Below are 22,084 nucleotides of genomic sequence, written 5' to 3'. Positions count from 1 at the left end.
GAGGCTGAGGGACGGTAACCTACTTGCTCAAGGATATATAACCATACATGGAGGAGGCACAATTTAATTCCAATCATCAAACTCCAGAGTTGTAGCAATGACCCTGGCAGTCACCTTGCTCCTCAGCCTCCCCTGACAAGTGACCCAACCAGAGCCTGATGGAATGAAGTTTTCCCTGGGGTGTCCCCCGCAGCTGCACCCAGGGCTGGAAACATCTCCCATTTCCAGTACACCCACAGGGACCTCTTTTTCTTTTACCATCCAGCTGAGGCCCATTCGGATCTTTTTCTGTGTGCTCAGGCTTTCCGGGTGGCCCTAATGGTAAAAAACCTGCCTGCAATGCAGGAGACATAATGAGATGTGGGTTCAGTCCCTGGGTCGAGAAGATTCCCTGGAGGAGGGCCTGGCAATCCACTCTAGTGTTCTTGCCTGGAGAACTCTATGGACAGAAGAGTCTGATGGGCTGCAGTCCATAGAGTCGCAGAGGGTTGTACACAGCTGAAGTGACTTAGTACATACGTAATCAATGTAAGTAGATATTAAAAGCACATTTCTTAAGACCCTTTGAGAAATAGCTTCAGAGGATCCTGGAGTCTAAAGAGAGAAGTGATAGATCATATGACACAAGAGGAAAATACAGAAATGGGTTAGAAAACAAATGAAAAAGTGTAGATTTGGAAAAGAGAGCTCAGCCGAGACTGAGCAGAGCAGCTGAGAGGCACTGACCTAAAGTACAGATGTGATGAATAGGATGGGTGGGTTGCCGACGGATAGCAAATACTCAATTGCCTTTAAAATTTCACAGATTAATTTAGACTTGAAAACTTTCCAAGAAAATTAACCACCAGCATTAAGAAGAATGGAGTTCAAAACCTGAAATGAAAGGATTAAGTCATTCTTCAGACAATAGGGTGGCTTTGATAAATCAGAAACACTGCGTTTGAAGGACTTAAAATATCCATGAAAACATCCAAGTCAGGCATTGTCGTCGTTGTTGTTTCGTGGTTGCTATACCCAAGGCCTTCCCAGGGATCCTTAAAAAACAACCCAACCACTCCAGCAGTCAGTAGAATTTAAGGGGACCCAATGTGGGAACTTTGTGGTGGTTCAGACAGTAAAGAATCTGCTTGCAATTCAGGAGACCTGGGTCGGGAAGATCCCCTGGAGAAAGGAATGGCTACCCACTCCAGTATTCTTGCCAGGAGGATTCCATGCCTGGCATGCTACAGCCCATGTGGTTGCAAAGAGTTGGATACAACTGAGCGACTAACACTTTCACTTCTGTGTGGGAACTTTGTGGCCACATCTGTGATGACAGCAGAGTCCCATCAAGTTGAGGACTTAGGCTGGTTCTTCTTTTTCTCTTTTCAAATAGTGAGCTCCCCACATATCCATACAGGAAAGGGACTCTCTGGGTTTGGGGAGGAGGATAAGGTAGAAGGAAAAGATGAGATGCTTAACATACTCGGTGTGTTAGAAGGAACAGTGATATGGGATTGTGGGAAAGGGGAGAAGAACTCAAACTGCAGTCAGAACACCTGGGTTCCAGTTTTGCTTCCTCTCGTGCTAGCTTCGTGACCTCAGGTTTGTCCCTAACTCTCCTTGAGCCTCAGTCTCCTCCTCTGTAAGGTTGGCTTCATGAAATTAGGAATAAAAACTAATTGAAATAGGATACCTTACAAGGCTCTCATGAAGGCCTGATGATTTGTTCCTCCCTGTGAGTTTTCTACGTGGGCACATGGTATATCTGCCCTTGGCTCAGCCCTGGTTCTCCTCCAGTGCCCCAAGCGGGGGTCCAGAGAGCTTTTGTGCGGGCTGCCCACTTTGAGAGCTGGACCCCTGCAGCCTTCACAGTCTGTCCTCTCTAATTCCTCTCTTCGCGGAACAGCTTTTTCTCTTGGACACTGTGAGTCTCTTTGGGCGTCTGAGCATCTTTCAGCATCCGTGGGCTTGCGCCCTGTGGCCCAGAGTCAACATGCCACGTTGAGCTCACTTCTGACTCTGCCCACAGCCCAGGCCTCCCAGTTCCCTGCCCAGCTGGAACGGGCTGTCACACACTGGCCCATGCTCATGAGTGCAATTAAGGATGAACTTGTTAAAAACAACTGTCAGAGGAAAAGCAGGATTTGGATCTCATTGTGTAAAGCAATTTGAAGCCATAAACTAATGGTAATTGGATTCATGAGTTTCTCTGTAATTTCAAAGCGTTTACCACTTTAAACAGAGAGAAAGCCCTCTACAAATGTATATGGCGAAAGCTGTATCTAGTAAAACTTTTATAGGATTCATAGAATTTCTATGGTAAAAATGTTCTGTGTTTGAACATCATCTTTGGTGAACATTGGTAAAATGACGGATACTTCGCTGATCAAAAAACCTCGAAGTGGAGTTTACCCAGTGGGAGTGAGTGTCGGGCTTGGCCCACCCCGTTCACTTTTGGGTGGACTAGTCAGAAAATGTTACAGGAGGTCTGGGAGGGGTGATTCCCTCGTGTCTGAAAAGGAAAGGAGAACCACATATGGGTGAGTCTTGGGGTCTCTATCACAGCATGGACCAAAAACTGCCTTCTTAGAAATTTCTGTCTGACCGCTAAAATTCTAGTTGTAGCTCAGCAAACTGACTGTTAGTTTCACACTGCTTTCTCTATCATCTTTTCATCATAGGTTTAACAGTCGCCACGTCGATATATTACCTGCCAACATCTCCGACACTCGGAGCGTGAGCAGGAGGGATCAACTGTTCACTGGTTTTCCCTTGTGGCTCCAGCCCCCTTGCCCACCACCCACCCTTCGTGGCTCGGCTAGGACTTCCATAGTCAGTTGTGTGAGAACCTCAGAGGGCAGTGTTGAGCGTGGTGGTCTGGCTGTAACATATAGAACTTTTGATGGATGTAGGTGAGGGGAGCAGGCCTTTCAAAGTGAGCTCACAGAGTTAGCAGAGGCTCAGAAGAGAAAAAGTACAATCTTTTTGGTCCCTGTGCTTAAAAGTGAATCTATTTGTCTGTATCCATCAGTGATGCCCTGCATGGTTGTCTCATCGTGGACATTAAAGCTCTTTTATTAGAGTTAGGTTGCTGGTTCCTTGAGATCAAAGACTGTCTGTTGTTATTCCTTTATTACCTGCCCCCCCCCAACAATGCCTGGATCTTCCATTGTTTTTTGTTTTTAATTCAGTAAACTGAAGTGCTTCTATTATTGCAAATGATTTTCTTGGTCTGTTTGCAGCCCCAAGAAGCTCTTTTCAGTAATGACTTCCATGGTCCTTCATATGATCTTCACATATTATGCCTGTATTTTTGTCTGCCTGCCCCGATACTGGTCATTATGGTAACACAGCCTCTGCTCTGTGGGCCATGATGCCCTGTGGGTGCTTGTGCGTCTCAGGCAGGTGTGATTCCCACTGGCTAGCGAGGTTCAGGAAATAGCAGGTTAGAGGGAGGGAAAGGGAGACCCTCAGGCTCATCGGGAGACACCTCCGAGCACATCCAGTGAGGACGTTACAGATAGTCACAAAGTTATTTCTGGGCATTAAGAAAAGATAAACTAAGCCTTTGAGACATTAGGGAAATTAAATGATGCAAATTATGGAGCATGGTAGGGGGGAAAAAAAACCAACATAGAAATGGGAGGATTGTCAAGAAGTTTGAGAATGAGTCAAATTAGCTTCATGGACTGGACCTCACTAAAAACGTTTACTTGATGTCGCAATGTCATATTGACAGCTGCAGCTGAAATATGTTTGTTTTGTCTCTGTTTCGTGCTAAAGATAATACCCAAGGCATCTTCTCCCCCGCCCTTGGAATCTGGGATGCAGAGCCCTGTGAATGTCAGAACAAGGGCAGTGCTTGACTCTACCTTGTGCTTTCTCTCTTCAGGAAATCGCAGAAGCAGCTCCCCGGCCTATGGGTTCCGTCTCTCACCAGAAGAAGAAATGAGGAGACAGCGGCTGCACAGATTTGATAGCCAGCGAGGCGACCCAGCCTTGTGAACAAACACGGTCTGGTTGTGCAGTAGTTACCCCCAGACCCTCAGTTTTGTACAAAAGCAGAGTGGGCACATGACCATCCCAGTTGCCCACACTTCCAGGGGCCTGTCATCCTTCGGCCACCATGAGTCCAGTTGATGTCTTGAGCTGGTTGACGTCTTGAGACCAGGCTTCTTTTGACAGCCCCCAGCTCTCTGGGAATGGCACTTCCGACCTTGTTCTCTTGCAGACAGAAGCTCGGATGTCTCCACCTGGGGGCGTCTCCACCTGGGGGCGTCTCTTACTGCTGACTCAGTGGAGCCCTTGCCTTGTTATGTCTTTGAAGACCCTGACCTTTGCCCGGAGGTTTGTGTTCACCAGCCCAGAAGATCAGGCCCCCCTCCTGCTCAGTGCCTGACTTGGCAGGAAGTGGGGAGCCATCCCTCATCCTCCTAGCACACTGCCATGGTGACTTTCCAGGCACCGGACGTAGCCATCATTGCAGGATGTCGTCCTGGCCTCCCTCACCCAGGCGCCTTGGTTCCTGGGGTCCCCACGTCTGAGTGGTGTCTGCAGTGAACCTGCTTTTCTCTGATGCCCCTCTGCCTTCCCAGGATGTGTCAGTGGAAAAGCTTAAGTGAGACCTCAGATGGGAAAGCAGTTTCACACTCCACAACCCGGCCGGTGGCACCGACAGCCCAGCCGCAAGAGCCTCTCCGGGGACGATGTCACATCCTGAGGATGCGACTTGTATTGAACTAACCAGCAGAGCAGCAGCAGGTGCCACGTGCAGAGGAGTGACCAGCAGCTCGGTCACACAGAAATCCTTCCTGAGGAAGTATTTTTTTTTTCTCACAAAAAGTGCCTTTTAATTGACCACTGTAACAGCCACCCTCCAAGATACTCCGCAACACACAGACCCCAAGTCACTTCAGACGTGTTTCCTGGTGCTTGTGTTTCATGAATAAAAGGAAAAGGTCAAATATCACTGATGTCTTATGTCACTGAGATATTTATATTTAAAGAGAGTTAGAAGCAGAAAAGGATCTTCCTCTATGGCTTTATCTAGCATTTATATAGTTTCCTGATTATGAAAGTAATATATATACCTTGTATACGCATAAAGCCAACATCTGGCAGGAAGTGCACCCACATATTAACAGAGCTTATTGAGGAAAGTGGAGTGCATAGGCTTTTACTTTCTGTTTTTCACAATTTTATATTGTTCTCTTTTTAAAGTGTGTGTATATGTATATGTGTGTACCACTTTTGCAGTAGGGAAACTGATTTATATAATAATAAATGAAGAAATATATAATCAGGAAAATGGACTCAAGAATAAGTATTGTGGCTCTGTTGATAAAATTTACAATATAAACAGAAATACAAAAAAGTACACGTGCAATTTAAAAATCACCTGTGTCTCCACTAGGGTTAAGATTTTAAGGATATTGCTTTTTCTGTCTTTGTGTATATTTCACAAATTTGGAGCATACCAACTATGCAGTTTTGTGCCTGGTTCCTAATCTCAGCTGACCTGGGTGAGACCTTGTCACCTGCATGTAAATGAGCTAACAGACCACGTGAGACCTGGGAGCACTTTGACCTGCCATCTGGAACAATGTTACCTGAGCCCCTCAGCTTAATTTGTGACTGATACAAAGTGACATGCAGCACATTTATAGTATGAATTGTATCTCTGAGTCTTGCAGCTTCAAACATTTTAAAATTGAAATGTTTAAGCCAAATGTCATTCCTCTTCTCCCAAACTTCGAACTTGTTTCCCATGACCTCTGCTGGCGACGTGTGCATGCTAAGTCAGTTCAGTCGTATCCGACTCTTTGCAACCCCATGGACTGTAGCCCACCAGGCTCCTCTGTCCCTGGGATTCTCCAGGCAAGAATACTGCAGTGGCTTGCCATTTCCTCCTGCAGGGGATCTTCCCAACCCAGCGATCAAACCCAGGGATCCTCTTACGTCTGCTGTATTGGCAGGTGGGTTGTTTTCCACTAACGCTACCTGGAAAGCCCCCTACTAGGAATAACCTCATTCTTACACCCTGTCTTCTGATAGCAAATTGTAAGGGTAACTCTGACATTTATGTTTGGCTCTATGATTACTTGTACACAACTATAGAAAGACATGCCTTCTACACAGGAGCACAGATCATGAATGGCTGTGGAATGAGGTCTTGTTAACTCCGCACTTTCCAGCGCTCTCACTGCATCACCCAAAGGCTGGCCCCTGCCTCCCAATAGAGGCTTATTCAGTGTTGGTTTCTCACCAGAGTGTTTTTTCAGTGCAGTAAAAGTCCAGCCACTGTATATGGAGATATATTATATTTTTTATGGCTGTCAAGTCTAGTAATAGTAGCTCCTTGCTCTGTTTCACTTGTCAGATGTAAAGACACCAGAACTGGATTGCAAATGGTGTAACTGTAATAGGCACACCTTATTTATGGAGTGGATTATCACTAAACTTCACAGATGTGGGAAAGGTCATTTCAGTTATAAATATAAACCAGTTAGCACAATAATAAAGATGTTTTGGAAATTATTATAATTACTTTGCTCAGTTAATAGGCTTGCTTGTCACCAGTGCTTATTATTTTCAATAGCCATCTTATTTTTTCTTCCTACAGTAAGGAATCTCCAAAGTTACACCACAAAACTGAAATAGGGTTGAGAAAGGCAAACAAAAACCAGTGTATTCAACTAATTATCTCTCAGGGAGTAAGCATTTAGAGCTGGTTTTAAATTTTGGTTTCTTTGCTTAATAGTGATTTCCTGGTTGTCTGTTAAACATTCCCATGCTTTGGTTGTGATCAGTCAACTTAGGAGACCTCTTAATTCAGACTCTTTCCTTGGTTTTCAAGATGAGGAACCAGTTAAAATTGCTTCCTCTTTATGACCTTGAATATATTTAGTGCCTGTGATTCCAAAGGTGTACATGATCATTCACAGCCCCTCTGTCCTTTTAAGCTGTCTGTTGTTGAGGCCTGGACAGTATAAGGCTGGTTTTTGTAGAATTGGAGCCAATATACATATCCGTCACACATTCTGCTGCTTGGGAAGGAAGTTAATAACCTGAGTAAACGGAGTTGCTCAGGTGTCCGACTCTATATGACCATGAACTGTAATGCGCCAGGTTCCTCTATCCAAGGAATTTTCCAGTCAAGAAGATTGCAGTGGGTTTCCATTTCCTACTCTAGGGGGGATCTTTCCAACCCAGGGACAGAATCAGTGTCTCCTGCTTTGGTGGGCAAATTCTTTACCACTGAGCCACCTGGGGGATTAAAAGACTGAGACCCATCACCAGAAAAGGACAATAAAACCCAGAGGGTGTGGCAGACCTGGCTGCCTCCTTCCTCTTCTTAGTTTCTTTTGAAAGAGTCAGTAAAGAATTGTATTCAATTAATAACTGATGCAAAGAGCTGACTCATTGGAAAAGACCCTGATGCTGGGAAAGATTAAGGACAAAAGGAGAAAGGGGCAACAGAGAATGAGATGGTTGGATGGCATCACCAACTCAACAGACATGAGTTTGAGCAAACTCCAGGAGATGGTGAAGGACAGGGAAGCTTGACGGGCTGCAGTCCATGGGGTCGCAGAGTCGGACACAATTGAGTGACTAAACAAAAACAAGTCATTAAAAAACAAAATCCTATCATCTCTTCCCTTCCCTTCCTATGGATTACTGTAATCATTTTCTTTCTGCCTTTGCCCCAGTCTTTTAGAGTCACAGACTCCCTGCTTAAAATCTCTGTTCATTGCCCCACTCAATACTTAAAATTTGTCTTCACTCAATTCTACATAGCACTGCCCATTAATCTTCCAATATCTATTTTTGTGATGCTACTCACCATCTCAGTACATTTTTCTCATTTCTCTATTGCCAAAGGATAAAGGTCAAACTCATTTGCCTCAACCATGGGGCTCCAGCCAGCCTTTCAGCCTCACCCTCACTTTCCCTAAGGAAGTCTGTGCTACTGCTAACAGGTCTCATCGTTGTCCAGGCCACGAGCATTCCTGACCCTGTGGCTTCCATGCAGTAGCCTATTCCTGTCTCTCAGTGCATCCAGATCCTCCCTGTTCTGCCCCCAGAATGATCTGCCCTTGGAGGGTGTTCATCACAGTTTCCACAAGCCACTTAGAATTGCTAGTTATCATGAAGTGAGAGGTCTCTGGATTGTAAGCTTCACAAAGGCAGGACTTTGTGTTTCTGTGCATCTCTTCATAGTACCTGATACAATGTCTGAAGTGTTAAAACCAATAAAGTTTCTGTGGAGTGAAACAGAAGCTCATGTATAACATCACCAGTGGCACCCATTAGAAGAGGTGCCTGTTGCTGCTTGATACTGTTGACTGTGTGTCTGTTTTCTTGAGTCACAGGAAAGAATCACTTGAAAGAAGCTTTTGTCCATGTAGTTGTTCAGTTGCTCGGTCCTGTTCGACTCTTTCCGACCCCCTAGACTGCAGTACACCAGGCTTCCCTGTCCACTATCTCCCAGAGTTTGCTCAAGCTCATGTCCGTTGAGTTGGTGATGCCATCCAACCATCTCATCTGTCGCCCCCTTCTCCTGCCCTCAATTTTTCCCAGCATCAGGGTATTTTGCCCATAGAAGCAGAAACATCCAGGCCTTCCCCAAGGTTTACAGATGGTGGGGAGAGGTCTCCATCCTCCCGTGCCCTGAGCTGGTTTCATGTCATGAATGCTACAATGTAGAGCACAAAACTCAAGATTCCAGGACCTTCACAGGGCATTACCAAGGAGCCCCTGTGGATACCACCAGATCTGCCCACTGTTCCTTTGCAGGTGTGTTTGTGTGTCTGTACACACTGCTTTTCCCCCCATGGCATTTTTGACATCTTATTCAGGATCTTCAGATGAACTGGCAGTTTGGAATATACGATTTAGACTTTATCAAGGAAAACCAGAACATGACTAGCAGAAATCACTGAATTTGTTTATAATGCATATTGCTGCTTGGGTAGAGAATTGTGTGATAAAACCAGTAGTATGGGAGGCTATGGTGTAGTGAGTAAAGCACAATCTTAAGCAATTGATGGACCAGGGTTCAAGTTCTCCTGGTGTTGACTGTGTGACCCCGAGCGAGTCATTTATCCTCTCTAAACCTCATCTTCCTCATCTGTAAGATAGGATAGCTGAGAGGTTGAGGGGAGCTCATACCACAGGGTTCATACTGTTCCTATCATACAGTAGGTGTTCCAGAAAGGTTCATTTGCTAACATTATTGCTCTATTAAGTGAGTACACAATTGTGCATGCTCAGTTGCTAAGTCATGTCCAACTCTTTGCAACCTCATGGACTGTATCCCGCCGGGCTCCTCTGTCCATGGATTTCCCAGGCAAGACTACTGCAGTGGGTCATCATTTCCTCCTCCGGAGGATTTTCCAAACAAGGGACCAAAACTGCATCTCCTGCATTTGTAGGCAGACTTTTTTTTTTACCACTGAGTCATCTGGGAAGCCCAGTTGGACCAAATAACCACTGAAGTTCCCTCCTAATTAAAAACAGTTGCTCCATAAAACAGCTATTGAATATCTGCACTGCACCCACCCCTGTGCTATGAGGATAAAAATACCTCCTGGCCCCTAACTTCCAGTTACTCTGGTTGTCAGTAACAGTACCTTCCACTTTATATCTCTTTGTAGTTATATATCTTAATTTTTTTAAGATTTTTTTTTGAACTTTTTTAAAGTCTTTATTGAATTTGTTACAGTATTGCTTCTGCTTTATGTTTTGGCTTTTTAGTATGAGGCATGTGGGATATAAGCTCCCAGAACAGGGATCAAACCCACACCTCCTGCCTTGGAAGGCAAAGTCCTAACCCCTGGACTGCTAGGGAAGTCCCCTATAGCTCTTACTTTTAACCCTTCCAGCAACCCTGTGAAGCAGGTGGTCTGATTCTTCAACTGATGGGACAGCTGAGACCCACGAGAGCAGAGCCCCATGCTGGCAGGTGAACGCAATTCAGCAGAGGATTGGTTTCATGTCCACCCCAGCTCACGACTGCATGGAGGACAGTGCTCTCTGGAGCCTCAGAATCATGCTTTCCCAAGCCCCGGGGGCAGCGGGGCGGGGGCGGCGGGGGAGGAAGGGGTCACTGTCTATGCTCGGCTCAAGCTCTTCCCATCAGCAGATCACACTTCTACCATGTAACCTTTCCTGTTCCCCCCAACCCCCGAGCCAACCCTAAGGCAGGCCATGTTACATGATAGGTTAAGTAGTAAACTCACTTTGGCTTGAAAGAAAATGAATGCACCAGATAAAACACAGTTGTTTTTGGAGGTCATCAGAATTTTATATATAATAAGTGATAGTATAAATTGCAATACAACATTTCAATGTCAATAGCAAACCAGGCACCTTGCAAATGTTACATGTTGAAAAGTCTTTACAACTGTAGGTTAGATAAAGTGATGCAATTTATCAGACACGTTTCACATTTTTTTCCTATGAATCATTAAATATTTAAGCACCATAAAATTCAAGCATTTCACATGGATGTGGCAGCCAACCTTGGTGGTTGAAAATGCATTATGCAGAATCTCTGGCAGATAATAACAGTGGCAATTGCAGAGTACTGATTTTTAATGTCAATTGTTTTGTTCCCTGAAGAACTTCCTGATAATGATCCTGCAGGATATGGTGACTTTTTTCACATGTGGTATACAGTAACTTCGAGAATTGGAATAAAATAGCTTTCCCAAAGACATTAAGAATTGACCAGGTATAAATAATTCTAATCAGTAATTTATATGCCCTGTGAGAATCATCATGTTCTACTATGTAAAGAATCCCAAGAAATATGTTTTCATATGAAAGGGCTTGTTTTAAATTGGAGATGTGGCCATAATAAATGTACAAGGTCAGCTACATGCTGGACATATAAACTTAGAGTTAATTTTCAGTGCAAGAGTAGGCATTAAGCCCCATTTTGTAAATGTGGGAAATGGGGGTCAGGGAGTTGGTGTATCACCCAGGTTGCTGCCACTGGAAAGGCACAGCTGAATTGAAACCTAGGTTCAACCAACTTTAAGGCCACATCTTTCCACTGTTCTTGCAGCCATACCAAATAAAAGTAACAATGATAAAATTAGGCTGGTGAGCTGACAGAAGAACAAATCCATGTAATTTCCTGAAACACAGAGAATGATTTGTTTTATTATAATCTCTAAGAGGCTCAAAATAAAACCCTTGATAAATCCAGTTTTAGTAAACCATTCTGTTACTCTTTTCCTCAGCACCAATAACATATACAAATTTTGTAGAGGGGATTTTATGCTAGGACACTCAAGATCACGAGGGAACACAGCCTACAGCATGAGTTAAGACATATCACATTTCCACGAAGAGTCTTCTCTCATTGTCAAATCTCTCGAATGTTATTTCTAACATTTCAGTTTATGGAAAAGTATGCTACATTTCAGGGGAGCCCTGGTGACGCTAGGGTAAAGAATCTGCCTGCCAATGCAAGAGACATGGGTTTGATTCCTGGGTCAGGAGGATCCCCTGGAGAAGGAATTGGCAACCCAGTCCAGCATTCTTGCCTGGGAAATTCCATGGACAGAGGAAACTGGCAGGCTCAGTCCACAGGGTCATAAAAGAGTTGGCCATGATTTAGCGACTAAACATAAATAAGCTACGTTTCAGGAGTGGGTAATGGTTAAAGTTTATCAGTCGGCTTTCTGTCAACAATTGTAAGATGAGATTGTGGGTGTGCAGATAGGCTGTCACATTAAAATTGTTTGAAATGAGAAATGGTTTGTACTTGTAACCATTTTGTCAATGAGAACCAATACCCAGAGCTGAACATCTAATGTCTAATGATGCTTATTTGAATTGTCAGTGAAGAAAGAATTAAGAGTCAATAACATGCTCAGCTCTATGTGAGCCCTGAGCATATAGCAATGAATGAAGCATGGTCCCTGCCCTCTGAGCTTACATTTTAGTAAGAGAATGAAGGCAGAGGGATGAGACATGACAGGAGCTGTGGGGAAAGCATGAGAGAGTAAGCAAATCCCTGACTCGTACTGGGAGCAGCAGAACGGAGGCCAGATCATCGTGGAGAAATGCACACAGTCCTCCCTACCAGCTAATTCAGTCTAAAGATAAGTTGTTGTCTGCCAGGTAAACTTACGGAGGTGGGACAGGGCCATCGCTGATGGAAAGAGCAGGAGCAAAGTCACATGCCTCTGTGATGAGCAGAGAGTTCCCACAGCCCTTTCCCCCTGTGGGAAGCCATCTAGACTTTGTGGGCAGTGGGGTCATTTATCACTGTGGACAGTGACTGCAGACATGAAATTAACAGACACTTGCTCCTTGGAAGAAAAGCTATGACAAATCTAGACAGTGTATTAAAAAGCAGAGACATCACTTTGCTGACAAAGGTCCATATAGTGAAAGCTATGGTTTTTCCAGTAGTCATGTATGGATGTGAGTTGGACCATAAAGAGTGAATGCCGAAGAATTGATGCTTTTGAACTGTGGTGTTGCAGAAGACTGTTGAGAGTCCCTTGGACTGCAAGGAGATCCAACCAGTAAATCCTAAAGGAACTCAATCCTGAATATTCATTGGAAGGACTGATGCTGAAGCTGAAACTCCAATACTTTGGCCATTTCATGAGAAGAACTGACTCATTAGAAAAGACCCTGATGCTAGGAAAGATTGAGGGCAGGAGGAGAAGGGTGTGACAGGGAGTGAGATGGTTGAATGGCATCACTGACTCAATGGACATGAGTTTGAGCAAGCTTCGGGAGATAGTGAAGGACAGGGGAGCCTGGTGTGCTGCAGTCCATGGGGTCGCAAAGAGTTGGGCACGACTGAGCAACTGAACAACAACAAAAGCCAGAGAGTAACAAAATCAAGTTTCCATCTTAGAGAAATGAAGATGAGAATTTGAAACTGGAGGCGGCAGGTGGGAGATGTCTACTACACAAGCAGAGGTGAAGGACAAAGGCTATGTGAAGACAGGTGCAGTGAGTCAGAGAAGAAGGTAGCAGTCCACAGGAAGTGGCGACTGAAACTGAGGTCTGGGGGAAGCTGAGAGAGGAGGGATTATGGTGGATAGGCCTGCCTCCGCTGGCAGCAGGGATGCGCTCCACTCATTGAGAGTAAGAACCCGAAAGGAAACACCCTGACCCCCAGCTCATAGCAACTGTCTTTGGGCAGTCCAGAAGCATTTCAACTAACTTGCTGGGAGAGAGGGTTTGGGAGAAGGAGCTTTTAATAAGGATAATCACCAGTAAGGGATTAGGAGAAGAACTTTAAAGCTTTGTTCATCCTTCAGAGAGAAAAGGAGAGAAGTACACTGATGGGTAACCAGATAAAGAAACTAACGGCCTAAAAAATAATGTGGTTTTCTAATGTAAGATAGTATTTTTTCCATAAGCTTGCTTTTTTGAGCATTGAAAATAATTTTTCAAAATCAGCAGGCAGCATTTGTACTCCATTTAGAGGGGGCTCTTGTGATACTAGTATTTTGAAATCAGCCTTGTATACTACCTTGGACTCACTGTGGAGGAACTTGTCCACTTAATTCAGGCTGTTTTTTTTTTTAATTTATTCGGTCAGTTTGTTAAGATAATATTCTGATACTAAAATGAAGGTGTTTAAAATAGCAAACAAGATATGTTTTCTTATGGTCCATCAATCACCCTTTCGTCTTCCCAGAAAATGTTCTCGGAACAATTTCATGAATGAATGAGATGAATTTTTGGAAGGCCTGAATTTAGGTAATATATGAAAAAACTTTTGGAATCATAAAATTGTAATTATAAATAAGGTTGAAATTGGCTTAAATTTCAGGTGTATGCAAATGTTTAACATGCCATAGCAGAGTTTTGAAAAATTAATAAAGGGTCAAATGAACTAGGAAATATTCTGGTACATCAAGATAATATTTCCTCTTAAAATGCACATTTTTCTCTTTTTACCAAGGAGCAGCCTTAAAATAAATTGCCATCCTGGGGGCAGTCCAGAGCAAGATTCATTTGAAATATATTCTGCATATAAGAGCACACTCCCAATCAATATTTGGCAAGAAAAGCATTTCTTATAAACAACGTTTTAATTATTATTAAGTGCATTGCAACTAAGCACTAAAATGAATGTTACTTTCTCATGGGAAATTTCTTTAGTTTTCTCTAAAATACCATTTTTTTAACATGAGAAAAGGAAATTTAATAAAAGTCTTTTCCAATAAGCCTTTTGATTTTCAGGATTAGATCACAGAATTCTATCAAAATAGAAGACGTATCATTTTGCTAGACAGAAAACTACTCACTGTAAAATGACATGACCTCTAAGCTTTTATTTAAAAAAAAAAGCCAAATATCAAACTGCTGCCTTGGTCTAACACTGATATAGAATACGAATGTTTTTAGGATAAGAAAAACAGGAAGCTCCTGTAAAAACCAATAACAGAACATAAGATTCAAGCTGTAGGTTGTCTTTGTTTCATTTAAAAGTGCCAGGTCTTTGGCAGGGGCCAGGGGTGACAATGACTTAAATGAATCTTCTTACCTTAGTTTAATTAAGTCGGCCCTTCATTTTCTCCCAAGCGCATAATGATAGCTCTGTCATTTCCCTGCATGAGATGCCATTATGTGGATGGCGGGAAAGTCCTTTGTGGGGCTGTGGGGCTGCTCTGTAGGCGTACCCAGGGGAGGGAAGGGGTCTGCTTTGTGTGAACGTGGCCCCATGTGGTTCCAGGCCCATTAACACACACACACACACACACACACACACACACACACGTGCGCGCGCGCGCACGGAAGACAAGTCGGACCCCGACTGGGCCAAAGCGGTCTGTTTGGAAGTTCACTGCAGTGGGGAATCAATTTTTGTGAATCACTGCCTTAATATTCATTAATAGCTTTTAGGCTCTTAATCCCTTATTGAACATATTTTTGCCCCATAATTGCTACTTTTCCAAAGGGTTGCCAAAGTAGGCATTTCTATTCTCTGAAAAATGTAGAAGGGAACATAATGGTTTATGTTCATCTGTGATGTGTTTTATGCTAATGTTTCATCTCTGGAATATAGCAACCATGGTCCTTCATGGCATAATGATTCATTCTGCTTTGAAATGAACTGTTAAGGCTGGCTGTGTGGGTTTTTGTTTTTTTAATCTCCTTGGGTCATGGTTTTACAATTATTTAAAGTGCATGGAAAAATAGATTACAGAGGAAATCATTTTGAAACGTAGGAAATCTCTACTTCCTAGTTCATTTGCTGGCCTATTTTTTTCTTTTTTTTTCTGTAACATCCATCGAGAAGCCCACTGTATTATAGAGTAATTGACTTCAATTGTTTGAGTTGCTATTAACCAATGAATGAAGTTTCCAGTAATGTCATTTGTAATCTGGCCTTTATCATCTATTTGCCTTCCCCTGAATTAGCATACTTTTAAATAAAGCCAGCTTTTCCCACTATCCTCAATGAAAGAAGAATATCTGGGTCTCGTCTAGATTGGTAGGTCCAAACAAATCCATATGTGTAGCACTTGCTTAATCTGTCCAGAACAGAGGAAGGAATTATATAGTCCTTTGGGAATAACCACATCGAAACAGAAGGAACAGCTAAACCAGGAGTCTAAGATGAGCACCACTGAATCTCTTAGCACATCCTAGGATGTCTCAGCCTCCTGGCAAGTTTCTCTTGGCCACCTGATTGCGAAAGGTGGGATCTTAGCTATGCTTCACACAGACTTGGCACCTGCTGACTTTCTGGCGTTGAGCATGGCTTTCTTTCAAGGTGTCCGGTAATGGTGCAGAGGAAAACTGCAAGTCCGGTCTCACCGTTGTCAGCCAGAAACTATACTTGTTGGCAAAAAAGTGGCAAGTTCCCTGCCGGCCTTGGCATTCCAGGAACGGTGCAGCTCTGAAATCCTCTAGGCAGCTGCCTGGGGACATGAGGGCCTGCCCGCCTCCTTGGTCCCCAGCGCCTGTGTGCTACCCAGACAACAGGAGAGAATTAGGGCTCAGACATGCGCAGACAAACCCAGACCCAATCAGTGACACACCCAGGTCTGGGCCTGACTTTACATTTTTCCTAAAAATCATCCCAGGAAGAAGAGACTATGATCTGCTAAGGAAAGGTGGCTCAGTGGTAAAGAATCTGCCTGCAATGCCAGGAGACACGGGTTCAATCCCTGGGCTGAGAAGATCCCCTGGAGGAGGAAATGGCAACCCACTCCAATATTCTTGCCTAGAAAATCCCATGGAGCAGGGTAGCCTGGCAGTCTACAGCAAAGAGTTGTAAAGAGTCAGACAAGACTGAGCAAACAGGAAAGGATGGGCTTCCCTGGTGGCTCAGTGGTAAAGAACCTGCCTGCCGTTGCAGGAGATCCTTGGGTCAGCAAGACCCCCTGGAGAAAGGAATGGCAGCCCGCTCCAGTATTCTTGCCTGGGGAATCCCACGGACAGAGGAGCCTGGCGGGCTGCAGTCTATGGGGTCACAAAGAATCGGACAGGACACAACGACTCCATAAGAACAACAAAGGAAAGGGTACATGGGGAAGGAGATGGGTGAGCAAACAAAAAGAAACCCCTTTCACTGAAAAGTGAAAGTGAAGTCACTCAGTCGTGTCCGACTCTTTGCAACTCCATGGACTGTAGCATACCAGGCTCCTCAGTCCATGGGATTTTCCAGGCAAGAGTTCTGGAGTGGGGTGCCATTTCCTTCTCCAGGGGATCTTCCCGTCCCAGGGATCGAACCCAGGTCTCCCACTTTGTAGGCAGACGCTTTACTGTCTGAGCTACCAGGGAAGCCCCTTTCACTGCGGGCTGATGCAAATCCATCCCCTAAATTCTACCCAAGTAATACAAAAATTCATCCACAATAAGCAGAAGAGTGGCCTTGTGTCTCAGTAGGCTATAGTTTCGGGTGGGCTTCGTGACCCTCATGCCAAACTGTTGCCCATTGACCCTGGATTCTCAAATTACCGTCCAGTCCAGATGGAAGGGGCGCGGAGGGGTTCTTAGGGACGGCGGAAGCGCAGGGGCTCACCATGAGGAAGGAGTACCCGATCCAGAGGCTCCTCCAGGCCCGCGGACACGGGGGGATGGACTGGTCTTGGCTGTGCACCGCCACGGCCTGGGCGGGGGCCTCGCACACTGCACAGCGGCTGATGTACGGGCGGATTTCGTCCTCTGAGAGGGGCGTCATGGGCAGAGGCGCGGTGCTCGCCAGCCAGTAGGACCTGTCATTCCTCCGGGCATAGTGGCACACCTGGTGGATGTTGCAGTAGGCGAAGGGCAGCGTGCTAAAGATGGGGAGGCAGGAGCCTGCCAGACCTGGGCAGGGGAGACCACATGGAGGCTGAGTGCTCTGCTCTGGGATGAGCTTCCCTACCCGGGCCCTCTGCAGACACTCGTCTGGCATTGGCAGGGGGCGCGGGACGGGGTCGCGGGGCAGGGGTGGGGGGGTGCCTGGCCAAAGCCTGTTGCTGTAGGCACCTGACCACTTTGGCAGCCTCTCGGGTCTCACGGGTCAGGCTGCTTTTTTTTCCTGGATTGTTTTCTTGAGTCAAGCAACAGGCCAGGATGCTCAAGAGAGAGACGTGAGCACACCTCTCCTTGAAGAGCTTTGGGAATTTTCAGGAAGCTGCTGGCCCGGCTTGGTAGGGGTAGGGAGCTGGAGGAGCCAAGGGGCCGTGGGAATACAGCAAGACAAGCCTTGAGAAGTGGGAGCTCCCAGGCACCCAAGCCGGATGGCTGCAAGAAGTGATTAGAAGCCAGAACCTGAATTCCAAACAAGGTTTGGCCAGGTTTGGAGATGGTGGTGATGGTTCAAAGGAAAGGCCTGTTTATACAGCAGAAAGAGGGTCAGAGGTAATTAGGGAGCACGGAGCTCAAAGGACTCAGAGTTCAGCCCTGGGGAAGGCTCGGAGAGCAGGTCTGGGTCTCTCTGTAGCGTTGCTCTCGTATTGAGTTGGCCAAAAAGTTCCTTGTGGTTTTTCCGTAGGATTACACGTTTTCAGCCAACCCAATAAAGCAGACCAGAGGATGCAGGCTTTGTCCATCTCATTAAGGAGTTTGGATTTTATTCCAAGAGCTCAGCAGAGTGCAGCCACAGTGGGGTGGCTCTGGCTAGAGCAGGGCAGGGGAGGAGACACTGGCGGTACACGAGAAAGTAGGTGCCCCCCACAGGCCTGCATGCTTTTATCACCCTTACCGATAGTGGGGGTCACACCCAGTGACAGGACACACCTCACCACCAGCTGATCCTGTGGGCACAGCCCTCCTGCACCCACCACTGCAACCACCACTATCTTAGGGGGATCATAAGTGTCAGCACCTGGGGACTCCACCCTCAACTTAGAAGTCAGTTCTTGAGGCTTACAAATCCACTACTGGAAATTGGCAAACGGTGCCAAGGAATGATGCTCAAAGTAAAGTTCTTAGTAAGTAAAGTAAAGTAAACTTTACTTTTCTCAAAGTAAAGTTGTTAAAGAGTATAAATTTGCAACTAGTAGATACATAAGTCCTAGTGATCCAATGCATAGTGGAATGAATATAGACAACAATATTTAGCATAATCATCAAATTTATGAAGAGATTAGATCATAATTATTCCCACCACAAAAAAGAAATGATAACTATGTGATATGATGGAGGTGCCAACAATCGATACAATGAAGTCATTATCAGATCAACACCTTGTACACCTTAAACTTACATCATGTTATGTGTCAAATGTATTTCATTTGACAGTGAATTCCAAAAGAATACTGGAGTGGGTTGCCATTTCCTTCTCCAGGGGATCTTATCGACTCAGGGACTGAGGCAGCATCTCCAGGAACCAACCATATCCTGATTAAATCATTTACATTAGGAAATAAAAATTGCATTTTATATCAGAGTTATACTTACTGAGGAAGAATTATTTTTAAACTAATAATATGTGGTCAGATTATAATAATTATTAAAAATTATAAGTAACCTAAATTATAAAATAATTATTTTATAATTTCATTTTATAATAATTATAATTTAAAATATTTATAAAAATTTCATAATATTTATCATTTTAAATTTTATAATTAGTATTTAAAATTAGAAATAAAAATATAATAATGATATAGCTAGAATGAGCTTTCTTGGCACCTCACAGGGTCATAGATGTAACAGAATTAGTTGAGAATTAGCATGGTAGTTGAAAAAGAAAAAAACATCTCATAGAAGATGAGTGATCATTTAAGATATTGATGAATCCATGAAACTAACCCAAAAGTTTTGCTCATAAGCAATGAACCTGGGTGACCACGTGCCATCTACATACCTAGGTCTTGATTGTGAGCTTTCTCCTGTCCTTCCAGGTATAGCAGACTATACCCAGTCCAGAGCCTGGGCATGCCCATGGGGCAGGTGGGTTCTCCATCCGTCTGACTGTGGAGAACCAGGAGGAAGCCACTGAGGTATCCAGGGCCAAACCCTATGGGCCCAGGATCCCCTACGGGCCCAGGAGGGCCTGGAAGAATAAAGAAACATAAAGAAAGGTGGTTTAGGGAGTTAAGTTTAACAGTTATTTCCAAGTACCTCTGTCTGGTGCTATGCTAAGTACTCAGAGAACAGAGAGGAATGTTCCCCTCACACAACTGCAATGCACCCCAACAACTCATTCAACAAGGACACGGTTTGGCAACTTCTAGCTGCTTGGGTTACATCAGCATAGAAACAGCTGAAAATACCTGCCCTCCTACAGCTTACATTCTACTTGAAGAGGAGAAATGACAAGCAATAAGCATAATGAAAAGGTAAACTATGAAATACTTAATAAAGGATAAGTGCTGAGAAGAACGATGGGGTAATGACAGCCAGGGTGGGACCTCCCAGACTTTTCCAACTAGATTAGGAGTCTGCTATCTGAAAAGGTGACTCTCAAAAGTTGGTCTGTCTTATACCTCCCAGACTCGTTCCATGGTTCTCTCACATTGTCAGTTCCATTCTAAGAAGGATAAGGGTTTAGAATCCATTGTGATTATTGGTTAGTCGCCAGGTCGTGTCTGACTCTTTGCAACCCAGGGACTGTATAGCCCGTCAGGCGCCTCTATCCATGGGATTTCCCAACCAAGAATGCTGGAGTGGGTTGCCATTTCCTACTCCAAGGGATCTTTCCAACCCAGGGATTGAATCTGGGTCTCCTGCATTGCCAGGCGGATTCTTTACTGCTGAGCCACCAGGGGGGCCCATATGTTTGGCTTTGAATCTTTTCTTTTAAAAGAAAGGGAGGTGGAAGAAGCCCAAATTCTAGATCTCTAACTGGCTGGTGGGAAATGAACAGCTGTACAGAATATGAGCAGGGACATCTCCTTTGGCCTCTCTAAGGGGGTGACTTACTGAAGGTCAGTGGCTACTTCTAATTGCCAAAAGCAGAGGGTGGAGTTAGACTTTGACACCTTTAAAAAAGGTGTTTGTTAAAAGCTTTTGTTTCTGGAAGACTGACAGTTCTTCTCATCTATGCTGTAAACCAGAGGCTACAACCTGGTAGCTTGTGGGCTGCATCAGGCCTGCTCATGTGTTTTGTTTGACTTACCAAGATTTGATGAGTTAAGATTTCAGACTAGAAAAGCAGGGTATAGGGAACAGAGGGCCCACACTCCTACATGGCCACAATTTCCCCATAACACAAGCAATCTCTGCTTTCAGACTGCAGCCCCCATTTTCCCGAGGCCCCTTCCTCAGCATCCCAGCTCCCCCGCACCCCTTCACCTGCTTCTCATTACTAACCTGATACTGTCAGATTCTCTCCCCAGAGGAGACTGTATCTGGGAGTCTTCAGGCCCTAACATATTGCTTGAAGAGTTATATTTCAGATTTATATTCTAAAGGGTCTTATCTGCCTTCACTGAAGGCCCACTCTCAAGTATTTTTAAAGAAAAGCCTTGTATTCTTTTTAAGTGGCATCATTGATTCAATGGACATGAGTCTGAGCAAATTCCAGGAGACAGTGAAGGACAGGGAAGTCTGGTATGCTGTAGTCCATGGGGTCGGCAAAGAGTCGGACACAACCGAGCAACTGAACAACAAAATGTATTGATGGCTGTATAAGAGGAATGAACTCAGAAAACCAGAGACAAGTGATTCAGCCAGTTATAGATGTGAGACCACCCCTGCTGGCCCTAAGATCTTCAGTACAGCCTCTCAGTGGTCCAGCCATGCCAGGCTCACATTGGGAAAGTGAACAGCAGAAATGGCTGAGCCTTTTATGATAATGAATAGTGCTTTGGAAGAGTAATGGACATAAGGCCTTGACCCGTTTTTATGATAGTCAAGTATCAATTAGAACGTGGGGGGTCCATTCTTTCCTGTTCCTGTTGCTTTGTCTCCCTAAACCCTGGTGAGTTAGTATCTAAGGCAAACGCTTGAGAGGCCAGGGACTTTGTACACAGTTCTCAGATTCACTGGGCCAGAGAAAAGAAGAGAAATGGAAACCCTTTACCTGGTGCTCCTGGACAGCCTGCTTCTCCCATGTCCCCTTTATGTCCCGGAGGCCCAGGGGACCCTGGGAGGCCATCTTCGCCTCTCCTGCCATCCAGCCCGGGCTCTCCTTTGCACCCTGCAGGAAAGTTCACAACAGCAATGGTGACAATGATGTGACACCTGCCAGGCCAGCATTTACTTCCTGAATTCCACTTGGCAGCCTGGGCCTCCCATCTGGACACACCTGCATCAGCTCATTCATTTTGCAGGTATGTGAAGTTGGGATTATACCACCTCTACTTGGCTGCTGCTGCTGCTGCTGCTGCCAAATCGTTCTAGTCGTGTCCAACTCTTCGTGACCCCATGGACTGCAGCCTACCAGGCTCCTCCGTCCATGGGATTTTCCAGGCAAGAGTACTGCAATGGGTTGCCATTGCCTTCTCTGCCTCTACTTGGCAGCTGGGATAATTTAGACTCCAAGAGGTCAAGAAACTTAACCAATTAAGGCCAATGAGCCAGGAATGGGCAGAGCCAGGATCTGACCAGATCAGCAAGATGTTGAGTGAAGCATTTTCATATTTTCTTCATAGTCTTGTATTTGGACCTGGTTGGGTTTGTTTTTTTGTTTTTTACACTGAACATCTGTCGCTTTTGTTATTAAATATTTTCC

General features: G+C 44.8%; 2 protein-coding genes and 1 long non-coding RNA gene across 5 annotated transcripts in view; 1 reads left to right on the top strand and 2 right to left on the bottom strand.

Annotated features, from left to right (window-relative positions):
• RHBDD1 (rhomboid domain containing 1) overlaps positions 1–4,951 on the top strand; it is a 133,315-nt gene extending 128,364 nt beyond the window's left edge. For both annotated transcript variants that reach the window (XM_040228466.1, XM_040228465.1), the window contains exon 7: positions 3,875–4,951. In XM_040228466.1, the coding sequence (XP_040084400.1) occupies positions 3,875–3,987 (113 nt within the window). In that variant the 3' untranslated portion in view covers positions 3,988–4,951. The remainder of the gene's footprint in view (positions 1–3,874) is intronic.
• A 5,312-nt stretch (positions 4,952–10,263) lies between these two features.
• LOC120854444 lies at positions 10,264–14,725 on the bottom strand. The gene is made up of 2 exons (XR_005718988.1): positions 14,513–14,725; positions 10,264–11,125 (listed from the first exon to the last, which is right to left on the bottom strand). It is a non-coding gene; the product is annotated as an uncharacterized LOC120854444 (long non-coding RNA).
• A 375-nt stretch (positions 14,726–15,100) lies between these two features.
• The window catches only part of COL4A4 (collagen type IV alpha 4 chain), a 146,394-nt gene continuing 139,410 nt past the window's right edge, over positions 15,101–22,084 (bottom strand). For both annotated transcript variants that reach the window (XM_040228464.1, XM_040228463.1), the window contains exons 45-48: positions 21,434–21,550; positions 19,274–19,462; positions 17,000–17,286; positions 15,101–15,942 (exon numbers count right to left, since the gene is read on the bottom strand). In XM_040228464.1, the coding sequence (XP_040084398.1) occupies positions 15,679–15,942; positions 17,000–17,286; positions 19,274–19,462; positions 21,434–21,550 (857 nt within the window). In that variant the 3' untranslated portion in view covers positions 15,101–15,678. The remainder of the gene's footprint in view (positions 15,943–16,999; positions 17,287–19,273; positions 19,463–21,433; positions 21,551–22,084) is intronic.

The sequence above is a fragment of the Oryx dammah genome, unplaced genomic scaffold (genome assembly GCF_014754425.2).
Source record: "Oryx dammah isolate SB20612 unplaced genomic scaffold, SCBI_Odam_1.1 HiC_scaffold_27, whole genome shotgun sequence".
Classification (NCBI taxonomy): Eukaryota; Metazoa; Chordata; class Mammalia; order Artiodactyla; family Bovidae; genus Oryx; species Oryx dammah.
This window is presented reverse-complemented; position numbering and strand designations above follow the sequence as displayed.